Consider the following 24155-nt stretch of genomic DNA (forward strand, 5'->3'; position numbering starts at 1 on the left):
GATACCAGTTTGGAGTTCTCTAGACCACGTGCACATGGAACATTCCCCAAGATAAACTATATATTCTGGGCCATTAAACTTCAACAGAAGTTTCAAATCTTGAACAATAGAACTAAAGTTATAGAAAACATGTTCTGACTATATCAGAATTAAAAGCCTAATAACAGGGGGAAAAAAACACATTTAATAACCCATTAGACAAAAGGACATCTCAAGGGAAATTAGAAAATATTCTGAACTAGATAAAAATAAAACTATTATCAGGAGCACCTGGGTGGCTCAGTCCATTAATTGTCCAACTCTTGATTTCGGCTCAGGTCATGATCTTAGGGTCGTGGGACTGAGCACAGAATCTGTTTGTCCCTCTTCCTCTGCTCCTCCCCTTGTTCTATGTCTAAAATAAATAAATAAAAATCTTTAAAAAAATAATAAAACTATCAAAATTCATGGTATGCAATCAAAGCAGTGTCTGGAGAAAAACTTACAGCATTAAATTTTTTAATGTTAGAAAAATAATAAAGGTCTCAAATCAATCATCTACGCTTCCACCTTAAAGAAACTAGAAAAAAAAAAGAAAAAATGAACCCAAAACAGTAGGAAGGAAATAATAAAGAGCAAACAGCAATGAAATACAAAACATAAACACAGTAGAAAAAATAATACCAAAGGTTTTCTTTGAAAAAATTATTAACAAACTTCTAATCAGCCTAACCAAGAGTGGAAAAAAGTCATCAACATGAGCAATGAAGGATCCTACAGACAGCCGGCATCTGTGGAACAGACCAGCTCCGTGGAAGACAAATTCCTGACACTCAGCTGGGAAGAGAGAACCTGAAGAGCCCTGCACCTGCTTCAGAAACTTAATTTCATAGTTAAAACCTCACAGTTAACACCGAAGGACCAGACGGCCCCGCTGGGTTGTTCTCAGCATTTTCTGACAGGACAAAGGAAGTCCTCTAAGTGTGCCCCTTAATGCTGTTGTCACTGAAACGCACACACACACAGGAAGGAACAGCGTCAGCGTGGCTGTGGGAACACTAGCGTTTACTTAGGACATTTAGGTGGTGTGACCGCCCCGGGCAGTCTGCAGGAAGCAGGACACCAAGGGGGCAGTGATCTGAGCTCAAACATAAAGACCCAAGCAGTGGTTCCACATCCACAGAAAGCCTTGTTTCTGCGAGGCAGGCGTGGGTCTCCAGGGGACCCCTGAGGGCCACACTGCTGAGGCCCTGTTGTAAGCCTGCCCGCTCTACAGGGATTCAAGTCCAAACAGCTAGTCTCTGGTACAGGGGACATGGAGGGAAACTGAGGCAGGCCCGTGCCCTCCTCTCTGCAGTCACCTGGAAACACTAGCAGCTTGGCAAGAGTCATGGCCTGGGTTCAGTCTCCTCCTGTCGCGTCCTCCACAGTGGAGCTGGGTGCCCCTCTCCATGTGCCCGTGTGCGCTCTGAGCGAGGAGCCAGGCCTCCCCTCCTGTCCCGTCCAGGCAGGCCATGCTGCAGCCTCTGCCCCACAGCTCCCGCCTCCCATCCCTCTGGCCGCGGGGAGAGGGGCCTGTTTCCAGATGGGGCCACACAGATGGCGTGGTCACCCTACCCAACCAGACGGCTGCATGGCAGGAAACCCAGCAGTCCAGGCCCACAGCTGCCCATCTGAACAAGCCGCTCAGCTCCTAATTCTGCCTAGAAACCGGCACGGCTCTCCCTGCGGCCACCACACCCACAAGGGCCCGTGTGTGTGTGGGGGGGGGGTCCATCTTCTCCTGCAGGAAAACGTTTGGGAGCTGGCCCCCGTTGGATTCCTTTGCACGGTGCAGCCTGGCTCCGTCTGGCTGGTGGACTCCTGGCGTATCGTCCAGGCTTGACGAATGGCTGTTCGATTGGCTCGTGAGCCGCCTCCTGTCCCTCGTCCTCTGCGAGTGAGGGGAAGCAGCCGGAGGGAAAGCAGGGCCGGCTGCAGACGCCCAAAGGGAACCACTCCTGGTGGGACATGGGGGCTGTGGGCAAACAGGACAACACAAAGTCACAGGGTCCTGGGAGTGAGAGGTCGGGGGCCATGAGGACTCCACGTGTGGCCCAGGCTGGCCAGGTCATGAGTTTAAAAACGGAAAAGCTGATGGCTCTGCGCCAGGAGGCTCTCTCACTGCCACCTTCTGTGACAATGTCCAGGGGGCCTGGGGGGCCCCTTCTGTGGTAGTCCCGGCCCCCACCAGGCGGGGACAAGCCACCAGTTCCATTCCAGCAAACAAGGAGCTGCAGCTGCCATTGGCTGCCGGGCTCTGCAGGCAGCTGCTAGGCCCCGGGCTAAGTTCTGGCGCTCCTTCTGGGGAGCCTGTGCCCAACGGGCTCCACTCAGATGGGGCCCCCTGCTCTCTGGAACCCGCCAGTCTGCTCTCCACCTCCCTGGCATCCCTGGGGACTGAGAGGGAGGAGCCATCCTGGGGAGGGGGGAGCGCAGAGTCCTTGGGCGGGAAGAGGGTGGGACTCAGAGGCTGCAGGAAGGCTTGGCTCCCAGCGAAAGGCACGGTGTCAGTCAGCAGGTCTGACGGGCCCACGTGGGCAGCAGCGGGGCCCGGCTCAGCTGGGGGCCTCCAGGCAGGGGGCCGCTGCCGGCAGGAGGCTTCCAAGTGCCTCAGGATCTGGACGTGGAAGGAGAGGGGACTGGCTGAGGGTTCCTGTGCGCCCCTGGGGGCACAGAGACACCCCCCCCCCCCGAGCACCCCTGCCCAGAGCTCCTCCTCCCATCTTCCCCCGCCTGCTTCGACACCGGCCATGCCCTCTGCACCCGCACACGGCCGCGCCTGCTGTCACGTGACCGACATCTTCCCTGTCAGCAAACCTGGCTGCATGACGAGCCAGCACGGGGAGAGGTGGTTGGGCGCCACGCCAGCAACTGCCAGGGACACCGAGGGAAGAACGGGCCTTAAACCCTCTGGTCCTTCCCCACTGCTGCACGTAAGGCCTCCTCCCGCCTTCTCTTCCCCAGAAATCCCACTATGACTGGGGCTCGTGTGTCGCTGGGTCACTAATTATTTGACAAAAGACAACTGAAAGACAAGCAACTAAGGATCTGAGTTTTCCGCGGGCACAGAAGAATGGAGAAGCCAGAGATGCCAACGGGCAGAGGAGGTGCTGGGGCCTGGCTGTGGGGGCGCTGCCCAGAGGCTCCCCAGTGAGGGTCAGGCAGCCTGCACACCATTCAGTCATCAGTGGAAAGGGACTCTGGAAGAATGAAACCGTTTCTGCCCTCCAGGAGCCAGGAAAGGACCGGGGAGCCAAGCACGGGGTGGAGAACAGAAGGGTAAGGTAAATCCACCCGAGCAAGCAAGGAGGGCTTCCCACAGAAGGCTGCCTGTGAGCTGAGTCGAGTGGTCGGGGGAGCTGCCTGCACAGCAGAGCTACTGAGCAGTAAGGCAGGTGAACTGGCAGGGTTTCCAGGAACCAGGAGGAGGCCAGCGAGCCTGGAGTGCCACGGGCCGGGGGCCCCAGCTGCTGTTCTAAGGGCACGCGCTGTCCCACGCAGCAAGGAGCAGGGGTGTGCAGGTGCACCTGGGAGAGGCTGGACGGACAGGTGTAGAGCTGCTGAGGCATCCCCTCACCCCGGCTGCTGCCCACCTTGGTGGCCTTGTTGGTCACAGGTCCGGCACTGCCTGCACTGAGCTCCTGTAGCCGCGGCCGGGTGAGGAGCAGGATGTGCTCCTGGGAGAGCAGGTCGGTGCGCCCCAGGGATGCAATGGCACCCAGGGCTCTCTGCCAGGCACACAGAAGGTCAGCAAGGTCCACCCCAGGAGGGAGACCCATCTGACCAGCTCCCCTCCTCCTGGCCCAACGGCAGCCCCAAGCTGGGGAAGCCCCGGGGCAGGCCCCCTGGAATCCTGTGCTCATTCCCCCTCCTGCCCAGGGCAGACCCCCTGTGAGGAGGCCACCAGCTACCCCCACCTGCTCCCCTGCACCTGCACGTACCGCGCCCCTCCCCCCATGGGCCGGGCCTCACCATCTGCACGCACTCGCTGGGCCCGTCCAGGTGGCGGGTCAGCAGCTCCAGCACGGCCTCACAGTTGAGCAACCCACACCTGCAGGAAAGAGCAATCAGGAGGTGGGGCATGGGCGCTGAGGCCGGGGTCCGGGAGAGAAGGGAAACTCACTCTTTGATGAAGCACTGTGCCTCCTCTCGGCTCAGAAAGGCGCGTGGCCCACGTGTCACAGTCTGGACCAGGCTCTGCTCCTGTTGGCAGTCACTCAGGGTCACGGCCTCAACCCTGCTGGGAGCATAGTGGTCAGGGCTGGAAAAAGACCCCTCCAGGGTCTTTTTGGGAGGCCTCCCCGCCAGGGTGGGACCCGAAAAAGGACCAGGAGGGTGCCCTATGGTGCCCACTCACCGCTCTGCCAGGTCACTGGGTGCCTGGCTAGCCGCCGAGGCACTGTCACTGCCCGACCGACTGCCTGAGTCCGAGGCCTTGCTTGGGTCGCCGTTCTCCTGGGAGGAAGTCTGGGAGCTGGAGCTGCTGTCTGGCTCGTCCCAGCCCCCTCCAGCCTGCCCAGGCTGGGGTCTCAGGACTATAAGAGACAGGACTGGGGGTGAGACTGAGGAGCCTCTGACCCGCCTCATACCCTCCCTCCCCAGGGCGCCTGGGCCAGGAAATCCAGGGAAGGGCCTGAGCTCCCACAGAACAGCAGGCACGGGGCGCCTCGGTGGCTCAGTCGGTTAAGCGACTGCCTTCGGCTCAGGTCACGATCCTGGAGTCCCGGGATCGAGTCCCGCGTCGGGCTCCCTGATGTGAGCAGGGAGTCTGCTTCTCCCTCTGACCCTCCCCGCTCTCATGCTCTCTCTCAAATAAATAAATAAAATCTTAAAAAAAAAAAAACACTGGGCACAAAGTGACACGGGACGGAGCAGAGCATGCCTGGGACATGCCTGTCCTCAGGCCAGCTCATGCAGACCCAGCAGCGCCGGGCACCCAAGGCCAGGTGGGTGCGGGCCCGTGGCAGGAGGGGCAGGACCCAAGCGGGTGGCACGCAATTCTCAGGGAATCCTGACATTCTTCCTTCAAGCCGGCTGAACTCCCAAAAGCCTCTGCTACAGGCAGAGGCTCAGATCACCCTGACGCCTGTCCTGAGCGGTCCTTCCTGGCCACACACCCGGCTCTGTTATCCACTTGGGCTGCTGCCTACTTCCCCCAGTGGGACGTGTGTGCTGTGGAGGCTGGCCCTGGCCCCGGAGTCCCTGCTGTCCTGGCTGAACCAGCAGAAGCTGGGCTGGGGTCCTGGGTCTGTATCTGAGCAGGACGAGCCTTTGGGAGCCCCACCCGCTCTGGAGCTGTAACACCCGAGGTTCCGGCAAGAGATTGGCAAAGCAGCGTCTACACACCGTGTGTAATCTTCGTATGACGAGGAAGCCACCACAGGGACCACAGTAAATGCGCGCCAAGTTGGTGGCAGGCTCTGTGGGAGCGCCACCCGGCCAAGAGAGCATCGGATGGCATGCCACCTCTGAGTCATGGCAGGACCAGCAGAGCGGGACTCCCTGACCCCATGCAGGGCACACTGCCTTCCTCCCCAGGCCCTCGACTACTACCCCCCTGAGCCGGGAGCCGGGGGCTCTTGCTACCAAAGGAGTCTTGCCCCTCGCTCCCGAATGCCCTCTCTCCCCTGAGCAGAGAACAGGAAAGAGCCACTCACCCAGACCCTGGCAGGGGAAAGCCAGACCCCCCCAAAGAGTCTCACCACTTCCTCGGGCACCTGGGCGGGCTCTGGAGAGCGGCTTCCCAGAAGCCTGGCCACCGTGGCTGGCTGAAGGCGTCATGGCAGGCTGGTAGGCATCACCCCGCGGTAGGGACCTCTGGGTGGTGGGGCTCTCGGGCCCGGGGCGCACAGCGTTGGCCACCACCTCTGCAGCCTTCTGGATGGTGGAGAAGAAGCCCTCGCCCGCAGAGCCTGCACCAGAGGGAGAGGGAGAGGGAGAAGGTGATAGCCCTCATTGGTCCCGTACCCCATGCTCTCCCGTGTCTCCCAGGAGGAGATACTCCTCCCGCTCAGGACTTGAAAGAGCGAGATCTGAGCTGTAGTTACAGAGCAGAGGCCACGTGGGGGGATATGGATCCTCCTAGAAACTTCCCTGGGGAATTCTGCTTCGGTATATTTACAGGCCTGATGGAGCCTGGTGCTCCACAGCTTACGGCAGAGCCACACCCCTGGGTCCCCATGGCCCCGTGTGGGAGCAGGGGACCTCCTAAGGTGCTGCTTGTGCTGGAACTCACAATCCCCACGGTGGCTCATGCCCTTTCCCACGAGTGCCCTACAGGCACCAACCACTGTCACCACCCCCTATTAGGAAGAGAAAAGACCTCCAAGCCAGACATGCTTTAGGAATCGATGCTCCCCAAGCGCTGGGGAGTCTGAGAGCCACGACAAGAACGGGTAGCACGCAGGCCACCGCAGCAGGCCTCGAGTGCACGCCCCGCACACAGAGACAGCTGCCTCCACCGTCGACCAGCACCGCGCCTGCTCAGCGTCGCCCCCGTCCCAGCCAGGCCCAGTGACCTGTGCCCTCCGGCCCTTGAAGGAGCCAGGGGCTGGGCGCCCACACGTGCAACTGAGGCTCAGCCTGACTTCTCGCTTACTGGTGAAGCAGACCCGCCCTGCCTTGCTGTCCTGCAGACCTGGGCAGAGAAAACCGCGGGCGCCGGGCACATTGGTCCGGCCAGACTGCCCTCCATGCCTCGGGAGGCCCGAGCTGCCAGGCCTTCACCCCTGCACCCAAGAGCCCCCACAGCACTCACCCATGCGGCCCCGTTCCTTGCTGTAGCCGAAGCCCTGGAGGGCGCTCTGGGGTCTGGACTGCGAGCCCATGCCTGCGGGCAAGGCCCACGTCAGCTGCAAGCGTGGCCACCCATCCCCAGCCCTGTGCGGAGCAGCATGCTGGCCAGGGATGGCAGGTGGGGAGCAGGGACCCCGAGCCCTCCCCAGAGGGACGACTCAGAGCAAGGGACGGACACAGTTGCCTACCTGCTGGAGGCAGGGCCCTGGACAGCTGGGAGGGAGGCAGAGGTGACAAGGTGTCAGAGAACAGGGCGCTCCCCAGGTCCTAGACAAGGAGAAGGGTGCTCAGCTCGTGCAGTCTGGCTGCTGTTCCCTGTGCCCACGGTTCTGAGGACGAGGTTCAGGGGATCTGGTCCTGCAGCAGGAGCAGAGCCGGGGTCCAGGGTGGTGGGAGAAGAAGAAACGTCCGTTGCTGTCCTGGGACTGACCTGAGTCCTAGACTCACCTGGGCAGCCGCCCGCACCTTCTGGTACAAGCTGTTCCCATGGAGAGGATCTGGGGGGCCTGAAAACACTGCGGGCAGAGCCAGAAAGACAGCACTGAGTGGGCACTGCTGACCCCCCCAGGGGTGCTGAGCTGCAGCCCATCCCAGCCCAGGCACCCCCCCCCGAGCCCCTAGAGCTCCGACCCCTCGCAGGTGACCCCAGCATGCCCAGGATGCGGATTAGCTTCCTAAAGCAAAGGTCTGACCTCAAATCCCCCGAATCACTTCCAAGTCCAAGTCCCTACGGCGACCACCAGCCTGGGGAATCTGCCGCTCCCCAGAACACCTCTGCTCCTTGGTCCAAGCCTGGGGAGCCCCCACAGCCCGTCATCCAGGACCCACTGCCCCAGGCTGCTTCTCAGAGCCACACTACAGTCCTGGCCCGTGAAGGCCGCACCTCTGCAGCCCCAGACTGCCCCCTCGCGCATGTGCACAGCAGCCAGGCCCGCGTTTCAACCTGCAGAGCATGACAAGGGGGCCCCTCTCCCCAACCCCACTGCTGTCTCTCTCAGCTGAGTTCCTGCCCTGGCGGCCTAGGTACCTCCCTTGACCCACTGTCCATGCGGAGGGGACACGAGCAAGTCTCATCCGATTCAAACTCTGTAGATTTCCAGGGACTTAACAATAAAACCCCCATTCTTTAACACGGCCTTCAAGCTCTGCCTCCCAAGGCGTCAGTGAGAGCACATAAAATTTCCTTAGAATTTAACGACGCCAGGCTCTCCCTGTCTTCTCTGTCACAAACGCGTCTCACGTCCCAGCCCCCTGGTGCCGTCGCGTCTCCACCCTGCCAGGTGGCCCAGCGTGTGCACACATCGGCCCCTGGGCCCAGCCAGGACTGACGGCCGGAAGCTGAACCACCAGTGGACAAGGGATGGCACCCGGCCCCTCCTGTGCGAGCCCTCCTGCCCCAGAGCCACCTGCTGTCACAGCCCCACCTCCCCACGGCCGGTGGCACCGTCCCCCGGGGTCGGCGCTCAGAGCATGGCGGACTGAGACTGCTAACTGGTAGTCGCCCTGTGGCGAGAGAGATTTCGTTGCCAACAGAGTACTAGTGTCTGCCACAACCTAAGCCGCTCCACCTGTGCTCTGGGGGCGGAAGACGGAAGTGACGACCTGCATGGGCCACAGCTGACACCGCTGAAACCCACCAGCCGGCGAGAATCGACGAGTATGCTGTTTCCGTGCACAAGTTTTGGGGAGCTCGCTGGGACAAGCACAGGCCCCGAGAGACACCTGGGGCAGCGTCTGGGTTTTGTGCAGTGATGCTCTCCGGGGACCTGAGTGCCTACCCTCACTCAGCCCTGCCTTCGGTGAAGGGCCGACAGTGATTTCAGGGTATGGGGTGTTATCCTAGCACCTGGCGGGTAGGATGTGCTGCATGAGAGTCCCCTCTGAGCACCAGGTGGCCAAGAGCAACCCTCCGGTGCTCCCCTCTCAGGGACAGCTCGGTGGGCATGGTTCTTGCCTGGAGGCCAAGCCCTTCCAAAGATTCACTCAGGGGGTGTAGTGGAGTCTGTGGGTGCTATGCCCCCGAGACCACCTGCAACCAGGACTCCTGCCTTACCCGAGGAGAAGGTCTCAGGCCATGTCCCCCCAAGTCCTAGCTAGAAAGAAAGATATGTGACAGCCTCCCGCCTGAGCGGGGGTGGGGGTGAGACGTGGCGTCAGAACCTGACAGGCCAGAGCCCCACCTCTCCTGATGGTCTCCTGCAGACCTTCTGAAGCAGAAGCCCACAATGCTCCCTGTCTCGGGCCCTAAGGAGCAGCCCTGGGGAGGAGACAGAGACCGTGACAGGGGAGGTGACAGACGCCTGCTGAGCACCTGTGGTGTGCCGGGTACTAAAACGGGCAGACAGGTCTGGGCTGCCAAGGCCTGGCAGGGCACATAGGCAGAAACAGGCCACTTTGCCCCGTGCGGTGGACGCAGTGATGGCCAGAAGGAGAAGGTGGGGGCTGGGGGGTGGGGTGCTGGGGACAAGACTGGAGCTGCAGGGGGCTGCCTCTGGCGGTCGGCTGAGGGACCCTGGCTGCCCTCCCCCCTGTGCCTGATACCTGCAGCTTCCTGGATGAAGGCGGGGTTGCGTTTGAGGATGAGCAGGGAAGACGAGGAGCCATGACCACACAGGTGGAGCAGGATCTTCAGCACCTGGGGGACAGTCACATGGGGTGGCACAGGCCCCGAGAGCAGCCTGCACACATCCCGCTGCGTCCTCCTGCTTCGCCAGCCACTGGCCGGAGCTGGGGCCCTGACTCAGGGAAAGGTCTGCGGGGGCTGTGCAGGGACTCACCTTGAGCTTCACTCGGCCGGAGCCACTGTGCAGACGGTTCAGAAGGTACTCCAAGAGGCACTGGCTGCTGCCCAGGGACTCGTGGGAGATTTCTGGCACACACTTGGGTTAGGGAAGGAGCGAGCTGACCCCTGGCCACACTAGGGCCTGGTGGGGGAGAGAACCAGGCCTTCCTGCCACCAGACGTCTCGTGAGTCCTCCCGAAAACACCCACCCAAGGCCCTGGTTTCCAGAGCTTGGGGCTTCCAGGGCCTCCTGGGCCCCATACCGTCAGCAATGTGGCTTTTGGACCCACCCACACTTGGTCTCTAGAGTAAAGGAACTGTGGGAGGCCTCCAGACAGGACGAGCTGCTCCAGGGCCCCGCATGTGGGTGACCAGGAAGGATACTAGCGATCTCCTCAAACAAGTAGCCTGGACACGGGACATCATCATCTGCCGTTCCTTTCAGAAGAATCGGGAGCTGAAAAGGAGCGAGAGCCCTGATGAGTGAGCATTACGGGGATAAAATGGAGACACCCGTTCCCACCTCGTTCTGCGTGGCGTGGGGGGAGCGTGAGCCTCGGTACAGGGGCAGGACGCAAAACCTCAGGAACGCACAGGACGACAAACGCGTGGACTCTGCAAGGTGCTTACTCGGACTACGGTTTGAATCGCCGCTGCCCAGTGTCACAAGGACAGGTGCCTGGAGATCGTGTGACGCTGTGTGCGTGCCCTACTCACGCTATTTGTCCACCAAAGGGGAGCCGCAGAGACTCGTAGGACCGTGACACCCCCAGCACGGAGTGGGAGCTCTGCGCTGACAGAACTGAGGGGACTGCTTCAGGACGGCCCAGCCCCACGAACACCTGCCTGAGAAAGCTCAACGCCACCAGCAGAACCTGCTTCTGTCCTGGCCAACACCGACGACAAGCCCCCACCTCTGCTTCCTGGAGCCTTTACTGAAAAAGGCTCGCTATCGCGAACCCGCGTCTCCTACGAGCCAGGAGCGACCTTCTCAAGGGCCTGAAGGCCGTTCCTGGAAGAACAGGACCTGTCTCCGGGCCGGCGCGGGGCTGGGATGCTGACCCACACACAGCCGCTGGGCTGCCCGGACGCTGCCCGGCCCCACTCCTCCCTCAGTCCTCCTGGCACAGGTGGGACCCGAGCTCAGGGCTCTCCCCCGGGCTAGGGACGTCCCGGGTGTCCGGCTGGGTCTATCTGGGACACTCTGCGCGGCTGTGTTTTTCTGCAAGGCTGCTTTGGGCTGGGCAAAAAGCCAGAAACCGGGGCCCCCAGCTGCCTTTCCAGTTCGGGTTCTGCTCCCGGGGCCGCACTGCCCCAGGAGAGTCGGATGCAGGGCTGGCGTGACCCGCCCACGCCGCGTCCGTGGGGACGGCAGGGTGGGCGAGCCTGGGAGGAGACACCGGCGGGGACCGAGCGGGCGCCCGCACTCACCCGGTGCAGGAAGCTCAGACGGTCCCGCAGCGGCGGCGTGGACGCCATGATGCCGGTCACCTCCCGGCCCCGCCTGCGGCCCGGCCCCGGACCCCCTCCAATCACCGCGCGCGCCTGGCCCAGATGGCCAATCGCTCGCGTGGGGCGGGCCCCGGCGCCGACGACCCGGAAGAGGGGCGGGTGCTGGGGGGGGGGTGCTGAAGCCTGGCCAATCAGGAAGTGCAGGGAAAGCGGCGGGCGGAAGGCGCGCCTATCGAGCCCCTGGGCGCCGGAAGAGGACGGACCTAAGATGGCGGCGCCGATGGGTGACAGGAGGAGCTGCTGATGTCGGGGAACGGAGCGGTGTGGGGGCGCGTGCGAGGTCGCCTCCGCGCCTTCCCCGAGAGCCTAGCGGCCTGTGGGGCAGAGGTGAGGAGCCGCCGGGCGGGGCGCTGCCCACGGGACAGGAAGGGCCCGCGCGGGCGGCGGGGCGGTGACCGGCGGGGCGGGGCGGGGGCCGCTGCGATCCTCGCCCGTGTGCCCCCGCCCCCAGGCCGCGGCCTACGGCAGGTGCGTGCGGGCGTCCACGGCCCCCGGCGGCCGCCTGGTGAAGGACCTCTGTGCGCAGGAGTTCGAGGCCCTGCGGAGCTGCTTCGCCGCCGCGGTAGGTGGGCGCCGCCCGGGGCCTCTCCCTTGCCAGCCCGCCTGCCCTTCTGCCGTGCGTTCGGTGCCGGGGGCCTGCTGCGGCAGCCGCCGCGGAGCTCGTGTGCGCGCGCGTGTCCGGGGAGGGGAACGCCAGCCCCAGCGCGAGGATGCGGGCGGCGGCGGCGGCGGGCGCGCGGAAGCGCCGGTAACTCCGTGGGGGGCCGTGGCCGTGGCCGTGGCCGTGGCGTCGGACGAACCCCGGGCGCCTCGGCACCTGCGGTCTTAGCTTCCCGGGTGACCAGGGCCCCACGGGTGTGCTGTGCGCGCGGTGACGACCCCGGGCCAGCCGGCGCGCACTGAGGGGCACCCCGACTGCCCCGAGGGGCGGGGGGAAGCAGCAGGTCACTGTCCTGGGCCTGTCGGTCCTCACCGGCCCCGAAGTGGGCCGTGGTGGGAACGGTGGGCCGGTTCTCTTGGTTTTGGACTCTCACCGCTAAACAGCGCGTCCCTTCTGTTTCGGAGGCATCTTCTGATTCCTGCTGGATCGGATGCTAAGCCCGTGGAAGGTGTGAAGATCGCCAGCCTCGAAGGGAAGAGTTGTGTTTACGCGTTTTCACAAAGGGTGTGGAGCAAGGAGGGTTGGTGGAGATGCAGGCTTTCCAAACCTAGGCGGGAGGTCCAGACAGCGTGAGCAGGGGGCTGCCTGCGATGCGGTCCTGGGCTGGTGCCCCATCCCGTGGGTCTGGGTTGGTCCGTGATCAGCTGTGTCCCCCGGAGCTGCTGGTGCAGAGAACCAGACCGCAGACTGGGCAGCTGGGTGAGCTTGGCAGAAATCACGGAGCCTGAGGCCATTTCCTGACCTTCCGAGATCGTCCTGAGCAGAGGGGTTAGCTGTGGCTTAGCCGCTTCTCCAGGGAGAGGACAGTGCACACGCTCCCTTCGAAGCCCGAGGGCTCAGACATCTCCTCCGCCTCCTCCTGATTATGACAGCGGACACTCAGGCCTCGTCCTGCCCCCACCCCCAGTCAGCCCCCGTCACCAGCCTTAGATCTGACGTGGGCTGTTTTTCCAGGTCCGCACCTGTCCTCTCGGCAGCTTCCTTGTTGTACAGCCAGAGGAGGAGGGGTTACTACAGGTCTCTCCATACCACCTTTTGTGGTTAGGAGTTACTCTGTTACAGGCATTTTTACTTGCCTTTGCAGTGATTACATAAGGATGTCCCCGCGGTGTGGGCTCCACGCTCAGGAGCTGTTCCGCGTGCTATGGTCACGGAAGATGACTTAACTGTGGGCCCGGGGACCGGGTGCTCAGGTGTTTCTCACCACAAGGACAGACACGGGAGCACGTTTTTCCCATTCTGCTGTAGTCCACAGCACTTGGTGGGGAGCCACGTGAGGAGGCAGAAAGGGCAATGGGCTCCCGTCCAGCTCCGTCCCAGGAGCCCTGTCTCCGGGCAGGTGTTCAGTGCTTTGCCGCAGCGTTCTCTGTAAGAAGCTCCTGCTGCCTCACGAGCACGGAGCGCGGTGTGCTGGGGGTTTGTCTGCACAGTGCCTGGTCCGGGGGGGGGGGCGTGGCTTTGGGGGCACACTGCCACGGAGCAGGTAGAGCCCCCTGGCCTGTGGCAGCTCCGAGCGGCCACGCCCCCTGCCGCGCATCCATGCCACCGGCATCCAGGGCCAGGTTCTCCGTAAGGTATTTGCCGTCAGAGAGCATTTCGTGGGGGGGGTTTTCTTGCTCTGCAGTGTCATCTAACTAACCTCTTCACACCAAATCCTTTATCTTCCAGGCCAAGAAGACCCTGAGGGGAAGCCTTTAGGATGGATGAGCCAGCAATGCACTTCTGTTTACTGCCCCAGGGAGCAGAGCCAGACGCCTGGTGCTGACGGCCCCAAAGGGCAAGCGTCAAAAACGTCTGAAGCCTGTAGAACTGAAAGGACTGCGGGTGCATCAGGGCGAGTTGCAGGCAGAGGGCGAGTTGGTTTTCCTACGTCGTGTGCCTGAGGATTTGGGTTAGAGTGAGACACAATGAAGCAACAATAAAGACCGTGGCAGACCACACAAGAGCTCTGTTCTGTTGTACGCAGAGTGCACCTGGGCTGTGGGAACACACTGCTCAGTGTTCTCACTTTTTAAGGAATCTTTATTCAAAATACCTTATCTGGGGCGCCTGGGTGGCTCAGTTGGCTGGGCGACCGCCTTCGGCTCAGGTCATGATCCTGGAGTCCAGGGATCGAGTCCCGCATCGGGCTCCCTGCTCAGCGGGAAGTCTGCTTCTCCCTCTGACCCTCTTCCCTCTCATGCTCTGTCTCTCATTCTCTCTCAAATAAATAAAATCTTTAAAAACAAACAATACCTTATCTGAACCTAACAGAGCCAGCAGACGTAGCTACTCGTTTACAGGACGTACCAGAAAATAAAAATACAACTGTGCCATGAGCAAAAGAGCCACGGGTAGGGAAACCAACTCAAGTGGTTTTTCTGGACTTGGAGGCAAAAGAGGGGGCTGCCCTTTTAGAGGCTCCAGCCAGCCAGCCAAGGGAGGGTCTGGCTTAGGAGCCCAGCATCAGTGACACCGTGTGGGGCACTTGCCCCTCTGCAGCCCCCTCGGGTCAGAGCCCAGGCCCTCCTGACTTTCCCTGTACCCCACCTGAATCCCTTCGACCTGAGAAGGAAATTGGATGCGGCATTTTTGCACACACACGCATACATACACATACCCAACACGCGGGGCCCAAGGATTCTAGACGTCCTGAGCGCCGCCTGCTGGACGCCTGGGGACTGTACTCCAGGAGCCCCGCCCAGAAACATGGAGGTCACCCTGCCCTTGGGCTCCTGGTCCAGCATCCACACTGATGGGGGCGGTCTGCACCCTGATCCCACACACAAGGGCCGGAGCAGGAAGGGGCGGGCCTGGGAGCCGAGCACTCCTCACTTCCGTGCTCCTCCCTCACCCAGCCTCCAGGGTGGGCTTCTCCAGACCCTCACACTTTCCACTCTGACCTTTGGCAGCCTCTTACGGGACGCTCGCAGGTCTCTGCTGGGTACAATGGCTCCAGGCTCCTCCAGAACCAACCCCCACCAGGTGCCCTCCTGCCTCCATGTCTCCCAACTTCACCAGCCTGTGTCCCTCCCTCGGGCCACACACCAAACTCCCTTCCAAGTTCCTTGGCCTTTGTCCTTGCTCTCTGGCTTCCCCAGACTCACGCCATCTTCAAGACCACGTTTATTGAGGGAAATGTCACCAAATGGGTGTCTGAATGCAGCCATTCCTGCAGCTGCATCATCGCACACCACTCGTGTGCCCTGTACTGTCACCTTAGTCCTCAGGCAGCATCTGAACCCTGAGGGCCTGGCTCCACCGGGTTTCCATCCTCACTCCTACCTGCCCCTATCTGGGCTTGCCAGCCCTGCCCTAGAACGGGTGCCCTCGCCAACAAGATCCTACGCCAGCCGCCCACTGATGGCCATACTTGCTGCTGCTCCACTTGGACCGCTCACTGCACCTGCCGTCTTGGCGCCGGCAGTCTGGTCAGAAAGCAAACAATGGCCCCCAGCCCCTCCAGCTCCCTGTGGTTCTGGCAAGCTGACCTCACACAGAGGTCTCGGGTTCTTCCCTGAGGGGCTGCGGGCTGGGGAGGCCGGGAGAGGGAACTGGGACAAGGACCCCAAGGGTCTTGGGGAGCCGGGGCTGGGTCCTCCGCTGTGAGAAGCACGTGACCTTGCAGATTGCAGGAGGATGGCCTGACCTCCGGAAGACAAGAAGCTCAGGTCAAGGGAAGACATCCAGGTAAATGACATCCAGGAATAGAATCCCACTCTAAAAACGTATTTACAAATGGAATTCCGATCTTAGGGAAACATCCAGAAGGCGTTTTCCCACTGAGCATGATTTGTCTGGAATTGTTCTTACTTGAGCACAGGAAGCACCCCAGGACCCACCCCCCTTCCTCGGGGGCTTGCCGCTGCAGGACCAGTGCCCTGCCCACTCGTAACCCCCCAGCGCCAGCCCCTGGGTCAGGAGGAACTGGCTCAGCCTTGTATGACTCATTTCTAGTCGTCAGGCTGTCCAAGAATGCCGGAACTACAATAAATGTCATTTTGAAGGCCCAGGGGAAGTCAAGGCCAGAAGCCGCAGCTGGAGCTGCCATGCAGCTGTGGTCCTTCACGTGCCCAGGCACCTCTGGCCAGCGGCCCACCAGCAGCCGCACCCGGGGCCCCTGGCAGCAGGGTCCAGAGCACACCCGCCCTTGGGGCGCTGGGCAGGGCTGGCGCTGCACCTTACACATGGACAGCCCAGCATGGTCACACCTGCCCACTGGCCTTGGGCACCAGGGAGTGACCATCGGCTCTCCTGCTCCCTGAAAACAGGAACACCGCAAACGCCACCCGGCTGCTCATGGGGTCTTTCTGGGGCCGCACTGCGTCGGGCTTCCACACCACTGCGAGGTCTGGTCAGCAGATGTCCTTTCACGATGGCCGGCATGGCGCCACGCTAGCTGCATGGACCAGACATCGTGACGCTTATTTGTAAAATAACTTTATAGTTTGGGAAAGCGGAGGGAGCGCAGAGAGCACAGGAACTGTGACAAGGGCAGAGGCGAGCATGCACTCAGGCAGCTTTCTGACCCCCGAGACGCCCATAGCCCCGGCCCCACAGACACCAAGCCGCGTCCACCGAGCAGCCACGTCCACTGAGCAGCCGCGTGGAGGCAGAGTTCATCACGATTCTCCACGATGCCTGAAACATCACAGTCACGACGACCATTTAGAGCAAGCAGGAGTCCGGCACGCGGTGGGCTCTCACGGCAGCCCGCGTCAGCATCGGGGCCACACTCCGCGGCCGCCGCTCCCGAGGCCCAACCGGACGCTGCCTCGTCTGAGTCCTGGTGAGCTCAGTCACTCGGACAGGTTTAAGACGCGGGATGGAGAAGGCACAGGCCATCTGGACAGCGAGGCCCTGGTGAGAGGCCTTTCAGACCCCCAGCCACGGCGTGACCTCTAACTCCACGCCCACGTGGCCCCGGCGTGGCTGGCTGAGACCCGCCGCCAGGAGGACTGTGGCCACTAGGGGCTGCTCAGGGCTCCTCCGGGGCCCCGGCCAGCTGCTTCACCTGGCGGCCATGGACCACCCTCAACGCGCCCCCCGCAGCCTGGTGGAGCTGGGTCTCCAGCGCGCTGCGGAGGTCATTGACCTGCACATCCGGGAGAGGGTTAAAGCTGATGATGACCCCGTCCCTTGGGGCCGGGTCCCCCGCTGCCCCAGGAGCCACATCCCGCCGTCTCCTCCTAAGGTCAGAACCGGCCTGGACTTTGAGTTCTCGGTTGGATTTGGCGTGGTCTTGCTTCTGAGCCCCAGGGATGGCTGGTTTGGGCCCCAGGTCAGGGTCCTGCCTCCGTTCCGGCTCTTGGACAGCAGCATCCTCCCCCAGAGCAGGCACATGGTCCTCGCCGATGGCCTCCTTTCTGGCCTCCAGGTGACCACCCTGCTGCCCACCCTGACCCCCAGCAGAAACGGCCCGGTGTTCCAGCTGATGAATCTCCACCTGGGCCCCAGGGGCGGCTCCTCCCAACCTGCTGGACAGGCCTGCAGTTCCCCGGTCTCGGCTCACTGGCTGGGACCTCACGTGAGGGTCCCCAACCTCCCTCGCCCCCGGCACATCTGCCTCCTGAACGTTGGCACCGGTGGCCACCTCTTTTCGGGATTTCTTCCTTTCATGGGAGCTTCTGCCAAAAGCATCCTGACCCTGCTCGGGGAGTTCACCGATAACAAGCTTCTCTGGGCTCCTGGGCCCCTCGGCAAGGCCGGGCACAGGTACTTGCTCCGGCAGGCCAGCGGCAGCTGGGGGCACCGCGCCCTGCCAGCCTTCCCTCGGCTCAGCCCGGGCCGCCCGGGGCTCCGGGTCGGCGGCGCCAGGAGGACCGGCTGGAGCTCCGCCCGCAGCCCCCTCGGGCTCCTCCACGGCACGCTGGCCATGTCCCTGGGGCAGAGCGGGGGGCCGCCCGGGAGCTCTGAGTGCAGGTTCCAAAGGCTGCTGGGGGTGATGCTCCACTGTCTCCCCATCGTGGGCCTCCTGCTCCTTACCTCTGGGCACGGCCACCCCAGGCTCTGGCTGCACTTCAGCTACAAATGAAGTAAATCACCAGGTTAGCCACAGAAATGAACTGAAGCTATCAACACAGAGACTAGAAAGGTGAGCTTGCCAGCAACTGAACACGAATCAAAACTTTGCCCAGCAGGACTCCAGGCCCCGGAGCCACAGATCCAGCCACACGGGGTCACCAGGAGACACGGCAGGCAGGCACGCATTCAGTGACGCCCCCCTTCCCCAACCTGGCCCCGACTTGCCCTCCTCACTGTCCTGCCTCTGCTGGTGGATCTCCTTGTGCTGCTCCTCAATCACCGCGAGCAGCTTCTCCTGCTGGTCCAGGAGCCGCTTCTGCTGCACCTGCTGCTCTTTGATCACCTGCAACAGGACCGCGTGGTCCAGCATCTCCGCCCGGCCGGCTTCTGGCGTGGGGAAAACACAGTCAGAGCCTGCCCCGTCCACACAGGCGCTGGGCTGGGCGGAGGGTGGTGTGACACGCGGTGACAGCACCAGGTCGCCTGTGGGGACCCTCCCCGGGACACACTTCGCTGGCACTGGCTCATGTGGGCCTGTGGTGTAGACACGCCCAGCGGGGGCCCAGCTGCTCAGACGGAGGCCCGCTAGGAAGAAATGCTGAGAGAAGCCACAGGGGAGGTCTGGGCCACCATGGGAATGGCGGCGGTGTCCCGGACTGGGTGGTGTAAGCTACAAACTACCCTAAAAACAGAATCCCTGCGCTCCGAGAAAGCTTCCTCTGTGGTGAGAATTTAAGGAACAAACACAACTGCTTTCCTCTCCAGCAGAGACCGGAACTGGGCCTCAGGGAGGCAGAGGCCAGCTGCTGACACCCGAGGGTCCTGACACTGCTCCTGACCACTGCCCAAGAGACTGGCCACGGGCTGGCACGGGGCGGGGGGGCAGCGCAGCAGGTGTGTGTCAGGGGCCCGCTCTGCTCTCTCCGCACCCCCACCCCAGACCCAGGAAGAGGCCCCGAGTCTGAGTGCCCAGAGCTGGCAGCGGCCACCTATGGGAGCACGGGGAACTCGCCTTTCACTACAAACGCCTCAGCACCGGGTCAGTTACTTCCCGCGAGCAGCCACGGCTTCTGTGACTGCTAGAACACGCACGTCTTTAAACAGGAAGCTATGAAAGATGACGTGCGTGGTTAAGGCTGGTGGGTGGGCACATTCAGAAGGAAGGATGTTCTGGGAGTGGTGACAGCACACACCCTGGCGAGGCCCCACATGCTGGGCACACACAGACGTGCTGGCCCGTCCTCCCCAATGGTGACCCGTGACCGGCCACGGTAGCACGGGGTTGGCCTCGCTGCCCCTCCCCACCCAGAAGCCCGTGAAGAATATGCTGAGCCAGACAGCAAGGAGGACAGGCCCCTGTGCAGCAGTCCCTGCTCCCCACCCGGCTCTCATCCAGACACCCTAAGGTCACAAAGATGCCTGCCTGAGAAAGGCCACATCCTGTGGACCAGACCGGGCTCCGTATGAGGGAAGTATACTGCACCGTCCCCCCAGGGCTCCGGAGCAGCCACCTCAGCCATGAGGCTCACTCTCACCCTGGGTACCCATGGCTCATGGCCACGTAACGGTCAACAGTACAAGGACAGCCCCACGAGCTGCCAAAACTGCCTGTCCCCGGAGCAGGTGCTGGACGAGCGGGCCCCAGCCTGCCTGGCCCCTTGGGGGCTCAGCCCGAGACCAATGCTGGAGGAGGAGGGGAAGTGGGGTCACGTCATGTCCAGCCAGAAGCGACACAGGAGGCAGATGTGGACCAGAGTGGTGACAAGCTGTGCCCACGGGCAGAGCCCGGCCCACCAGGGCCACAGATGGGATGTTAACACACATGCAGAGCACATGAATACTGGGCCATGCACATGGCAGAAGTCCCACGTGGGCCCCCATCCTCTAGGGGAGGCCTGAAGCAGCCAGCACAGAGACAGCACCCACCGTCCTCCAGGACCAGGGCATTTGTGGAAAGGGGGACCCCAACTGAGGGGCTGGAGCCAAGCCCAGGGGGCAGGCTATGTGGGTGGCTCCAGGCGAGGCCATGTGGACGGCAGGCCTGCACCTTCTCTGTTCTCGCACCTTAGACCCCCCAAGCAGGCCTTCTAGGGGAGCACGCTCCTCTGGAGCCATACCTGCTACTATTTTTTTGATTTCAGCTGCTCATCCCATTGAGAAGCGTACGGAAGAAACGCAGAGTAGAAAACCGTGAAAATTGTCTTTTCAGAAAGAAAAAAATCGAAAGAGTCAAATAGGTTTAGGTAACAGAGTATAAGTGCTGGAATCAGTGAACGCAGAGAGACAGACGAGACAGGAAACACCACACACGAAGCCCCTGGAACAGCCCCCAAATTCCAGAAAACTTCCAGGGCCTCCTGGCTCGGGCCTCTGGCTGCCCACGGGCTCAGTGGGCAGCCCCAAGCCCAGTGCTGCAGGTGGGCTGTCCCTGCAGGACCCGCTGGGAGGCAGCTGGGGGTTGCCGCGGGGCATGTGCCTCTCGCAGCGGCCTCCAGGGCTGCTCCACCGAGATCTGCATGCCCGGACCCCGGGGCCGCTCTACGGACAGACCCGCTGGCAATGCCAACGGGTAGGGATGGGGTGGAGAGGGGTTCTAACGGGGGACAGGTGTGCAGGGGCCCCTGGGTCACCGATGAAATGAGGCGATCACCAGCCAGGAAAGCTGTCACCACCCGCACTACAGAGGCAGCGCCTGACAGGGAGACTTTGGCCACGAGGAGGGGGTCACCCCAAAACAGGCATGAAGGTCTGAAGGAGGATTAACCGCTGGTTTCGGGACAGGTGCTGGGTCTTCACTGCCGATGGGACAAACGTCCCCCCAGGGGCTGAGCTGAGGTGGGCAGCAACAGCCACCTGCCCTCCCGCCTGGGCGGCTGGGAAGGCACCTCCTGAAAAGCAGCAGTGTCTGGGGGCACGAAGCCCCCCAGCCTGGAGGGGCTGAACAGCACTCGTGTGAGGAACAGTGACATGGCTGCCCTGAGAGCGTCAGAGACACGAACGGAGAACCACGTGACAGGACAACAGAGAAAGCTGCCTGGGGGGGAAGCCCAGAGGCAGGGGGGCTCCTTCCCTGTCATCGCTGTGGGTCTGGAAGGAACGGGCAGATGGCTCCGGGCCCCAGGGACGATGCAGCAAGAAAGCGAAGGCCTTACCCTCTAGCTTGCTGCCAGTGTGGCCTCCGCCCCGGCCCTCCGCATTCCTCTGCTCTCGCGGCTCCACCTGCGGCCCGACCTCGGGGGCCGGCTTCACCAGGAGGGGAGCCTTCCCACCTGCACACACACAGATTCAAGAGGTTCGCAAAGAACTCCGGGAGCGGGGGAGGCGGGGGGGGGGGGGGGGAGGCGGGGGCAGAGGGCGGAAGAGCCTTCCTAAAACTAGCCTCCTCGTCGCCCCCGTCAGCAGTTTATATCCAACCTGATGATTACCAGGGAAGTAATAAAAACATATTTAACAATCTCACGGGCTCATGGCAGCGAGCCAGCGCTAACTACCTGCACCAATTAACATGTGAGAACCATCCTAACCAGCGCCGAGGCGGCACTTAACAACGTGGTACCTGTCAAGCGCTCCCCGTGCGTCCCCCGCGAGTGCCCAGACGCACAGGAACAGCGCGGCACCTGACACTTAGCAGTCCAGCCAGTGACTGTGTGACAGATACCACGGAAGTGTCTCATCACCGGGCGCCCGGCTTCCCCAGCAGCTGCGGACGGGGCCGCGGCTCTCACGCTGTCACGTGCTGATCTTGGGAGCCGAAGGGGAACGGGGGCAGGAGGAGGGGTAATCAATCCTCACTGCCCCTCCCGACCTCTCCCGGGCCCCCCAGCGGAGGAACGTCTCACGGAGAGGAGTTTGCCAGGACAGGCACAGCTGACACCCACCGGGCTCACTCTTCTCTGCCCACTTGCCCACGGCCCCTGTGGCCCAGCCCGGCATCGGGACCCCACCTGCTCTCTCCCCTGCACCAGCTGCCGGGGCGTCCTGCTCCTCGGGGGGCACTGCCTGGGGTCCTGGCTGCAGACCCCTGTCACCTAGCCCCTGGTCCTCCTTCATGGGCTCAATGGCTGGCTGACCATTTTCTTCTGGAACCTTCTGGGGATCTTCAGGGAGACCACCTGCTGCCTCCAAGACCTGGTCCTGTCTGGGTCTCTCTCTTTCTGAATCTGGCAGAGGCGGTGCCATCTGAGCCTTGCCCACCAGAGCCTTTTCATCCACATGCTTGGACGGATGTTCATTCTCCTCTGACTCTTCTTGGTCTTGACCTTCGTCCACCACCACCTTGTCATGAGGGACAGGGGGCTCGTGGCGGTGGGCCTCGCCCATAGGTACTGCCATACCTGGAAGGAGACAGACGAGTCAGGGAGCAGGCAGGAGAGGGTGGCCTGGCCCTCCTTCCCAGGAGTAAGAACGGAGTCGCAGTGCCCAGCGGCGTGACCCAGGCTGGCAAGTGCCACGTCTCACAGATTGGACTTTTGCCTGAGCACGGAGGCTACTGCTAGAGAACTACAAAAGGGGCAGCTGCAAGCCAGCTGGTGGGGGCCGGCGGGAGAACGTGCATCTGAGCCACAGAAGGAAGGCGGCAGCAAGGACCAGAACCTAGGCAGGCCCCTCCCCGGCCCTCCCGCCGCACCACCCCACCTTGGCCGGGCCGGTCCAGCTGTGCCTCCTCTTTCTCTTTGGCGCCTTCCCTCTGGGGCACGTCCACGGGGCCCTTAATCTGGGCCTGCTCCATGTCATCTTTCTCATGTGGCAGCTTCGGCTTGTCTCGGCCGTCCTCGGCCACGTCCACAATTGGATTCTGGCCTGCAAGCACGACACAGCTAATTGAGCAGTGTTTCCACATGGCTACACCGCCCGTCAGCACAGGGACTGGGGGGTTTTCCCTAGATTGTAATCACATTTCCTCGTCGAATAGCAGAGCCTAAGCAGTTATTTTTTTCCTGTTCAACCATTAGCAGCTAAGTAGCACCAAAAACTGTCATTTTTCATGTGTATTCATAACAAAAATATGTCAAAATGCAATTTACGCCTAACTGGGCGCAGAGGAGCCAGGCTCCACGCAATACTGGCCGTCACCACCAGATGGCGGCACGAACCCGCAGTTTGCAGAAGGATGGGGGCGGCAGCAGGGCCGCATCTGCCCAGGGTTCCCCCTTCTCCAGGACAACCACCTGCCACAACTCAACCCCCTGCTACAAGCCGGGATGGGGGTGGCGCTGAGAGGTGCTCGAGGAGAATGCTGGGGGAAAAGCGACCTGTGACTCTGTAGGCACCTTACCGCCGGCGGCCAGACGAGAGCCACACCTAGAGCCTGCGAAGCGGCACCTCCCCCGCCCCCGCCTGTTAGGAAACCGTCTCCATTAAAGAGTTGACAAATGTGGCAGAAACTAAACATCTTGGGAAAAGAAACTTTAAAAAACCGTCATTTTACCCCAGAGGCCAGAAGCACCTTCTATTCCCCTGGACACGAGCTGCCCAGAGAAGGGGAGACTAACGTCCTCTGTGGGCAGCAGTGCTGCTGGCCTGAGCCTGCGGGGGGGGGGGGGGGGTCACAGTGGTCCTGTTTGGACAGGGCCCTGCCGGTCCCCAAGGAGAGGAAATTACCCAGGTCGACTGGACCTGCGAGCCTGGGGCGGTGCCCCCACTCACGTGGGTGCCAGACAGCAGCTGGGGACAGCACCCTCACCAGACGGGTGCAGGGATGGGGCCCTGCCAGGTGGCGGGGGCGAGCCAGCAGGAAGCAGACTCTGGACTCTACAGATGAACCAAGTGGCTGGTAACAGTAAGTGTGTGAGCGTCACCCGAGCAGGTGTGACGTCCTGGTCTCCATCACACAATTAACCCCTTCCCAGAGGCCCTGTGCTCAAATAAGAATCACCCTAAATCAAGGTGTCTCTCCAGTGGATCACAAAGTTAAGAAAAAGGGTTGGAAGGGATGCCTGGGTGGCTCAGTCAGTTAAGCGTCTGCCTTCGGCTCAGGTCATGGTACCAAGGTCCTGGGATGGAGTCCCGCATCGGGCTCCCTGCTCAGTGGGGAGCCTGCTTCTCCCTCTCCCTGCCACTCCCCCTGCTTGTGTGTGCTCTCTCCCAAATAAATAAAATCTTTAAAAAAAAAAGAAAAAACAGCCAGAAGGGGGAGGAAAAACACAAGAAAACAAAGAAAACTGCCGAGCTATCATGGGACCAAGTCTCCTGTGCATGGTCCTGTCTCAGCAGGGACCAAGGCAAATAGGGGGAGAGCAGGGGCGGCCTGGTGGGCTGGGCTGAGGGGAGCCCTGTGCGGGCAGCCAGACGCCGGGGAAGAGGAACAGCACGGAGTCCGCTGCAAGGGCCCTCGGACACTGCTGCAGGGACACCCGGCTGCACACAAAGCCGAGGTGCCTT

At 61.9% G+C, this 24155-nt stretch overlaps 3 protein-coding genes across 12 annotated transcripts in view; 1 reads left to right on the forward strand and 2 right to left on the reverse strand.

Moving 5' to 3' along the window:
• Positions 1-1027: 1027 nt before the first annotated feature.
• TEPSIN (TEPSIN adaptor related protein complex 4 accessory protein) lies at positions 1028-11137 on the reverse strand. 5 transcript variants are annotated; one of them, XM_027568460.2, is made up of 13 exons: positions 11030-11137; positions 9983-10055; positions 9594-9695; positions 9358-9451; positions 7264-7331; positions 7005-7083; positions 6779-6850; positions 5724-5933; positions 4379-4556; positions 4145-4258; positions 3994-4072; positions 3615-3749; positions 1028-2638 (listed from the first exon to the last, which is right to left on the reverse strand). In XM_027568460.2, exons 2-13 carry the CDS (start codon positions 10025-10027, stop codon positions 2090-2092), a joined length of 1725 nt encoding a protein of 574 aa, XP_027424261.2. In that variant the 5' UTR covers positions 10028-10055; positions 11030-11137; the 3' UTR covers positions 1028-2089. The 5 variants fall into 5 exon arrangements, with proteins under 5 accessions (XP_027424261.2, XP_027424259.2, XP_027424258.2 ...); XM_027568458.2 differs by having other exon boundaries at positions 5739-5933; positions 9594-9685; positions 11030-11131; XM_027568457.2 differs by having other exon boundaries at positions 9594-9685; positions 11030-11131.
• Positions 11138-11276: 139 nt separating this feature from the next.
• On the forward strand, positions 11277-13714 carry NDUFAF8 (NADH:ubiquinone oxidoreductase complex assembly factor 8). 2 transcript variants are annotated; one of them, XR_003525313.1, is made up of 4 exons: positions 11277-11437; positions 11562-11672; positions 12176-12275; positions 13440-13714. XR_003525313.1 is itself a non-coding variant. In XM_027626093.1 (3 exons), exons 1-3 carry the CDS (start codon positions 11354-11356, stop codon positions 13467-13469), a joined length of 225 nt encoding a protein of 74 aa, XP_027481894.1. In that variant the 5' UTR covers positions 11277-11353; the 3' UTR covers positions 13470-13714. The 2 variants fall into 2 exon arrangements, 1 of the variants encoding a protein (XP_027481894.1); XM_027626093.1 differs by lacking the exon at positions 12176-12275.
• Positions 13715-16177: 2463 nt separating this feature from the next.
• The window catches only part of SLC38A10 (solute carrier family 38 member 10), a 39122-nt gene continuing 31144 nt past the window's right edge, over positions 16178-24155 (reverse strand). For 2 of the 5 annotated variants that reach the window (XM_027567596.2, XM_027567594.2), the window contains exons 12-17: positions 22410-22574; positions 21719-22108; positions 20927-21043; positions 19892-19915; positions 18000-18161; positions 16178-17774 (exon numbers count right to left, since the gene is read on the reverse strand). In XM_027567596.2, the coding sequence (XP_027423397.1) occupies positions 16729-17774; positions 18000-18161; positions 19892-19915; positions 20927-21043; positions 21719-22108; positions 22410-22574 (1904 nt within the window). In that variant the 3' untranslated portion in view covers positions 16178-16728. The remainder of the gene's footprint in view (positions 17775-17999; positions 18162-19891; positions 19916-20926; positions 21044-21718; positions 22109-22409; positions 22575-24155) is intronic. The other 3 variants (XM_035724703.1, XM_027567598.2, XM_027567597.2) reach the window with 3 other exon arrangements.

Source organism: Zalophus californianus, chromosome 16 (genome assembly GCF_009762305.2).
Source record: "Zalophus californianus isolate mZalCal1 chromosome 16, mZalCal1.pri.v2, whole genome shotgun sequence".
In the NCBI taxonomy this organism is placed as follows: domain Eukaryota; kingdom Metazoa; phylum Chordata; class Mammalia; order Carnivora; family Otariidae; genus Zalophus; species Zalophus californianus.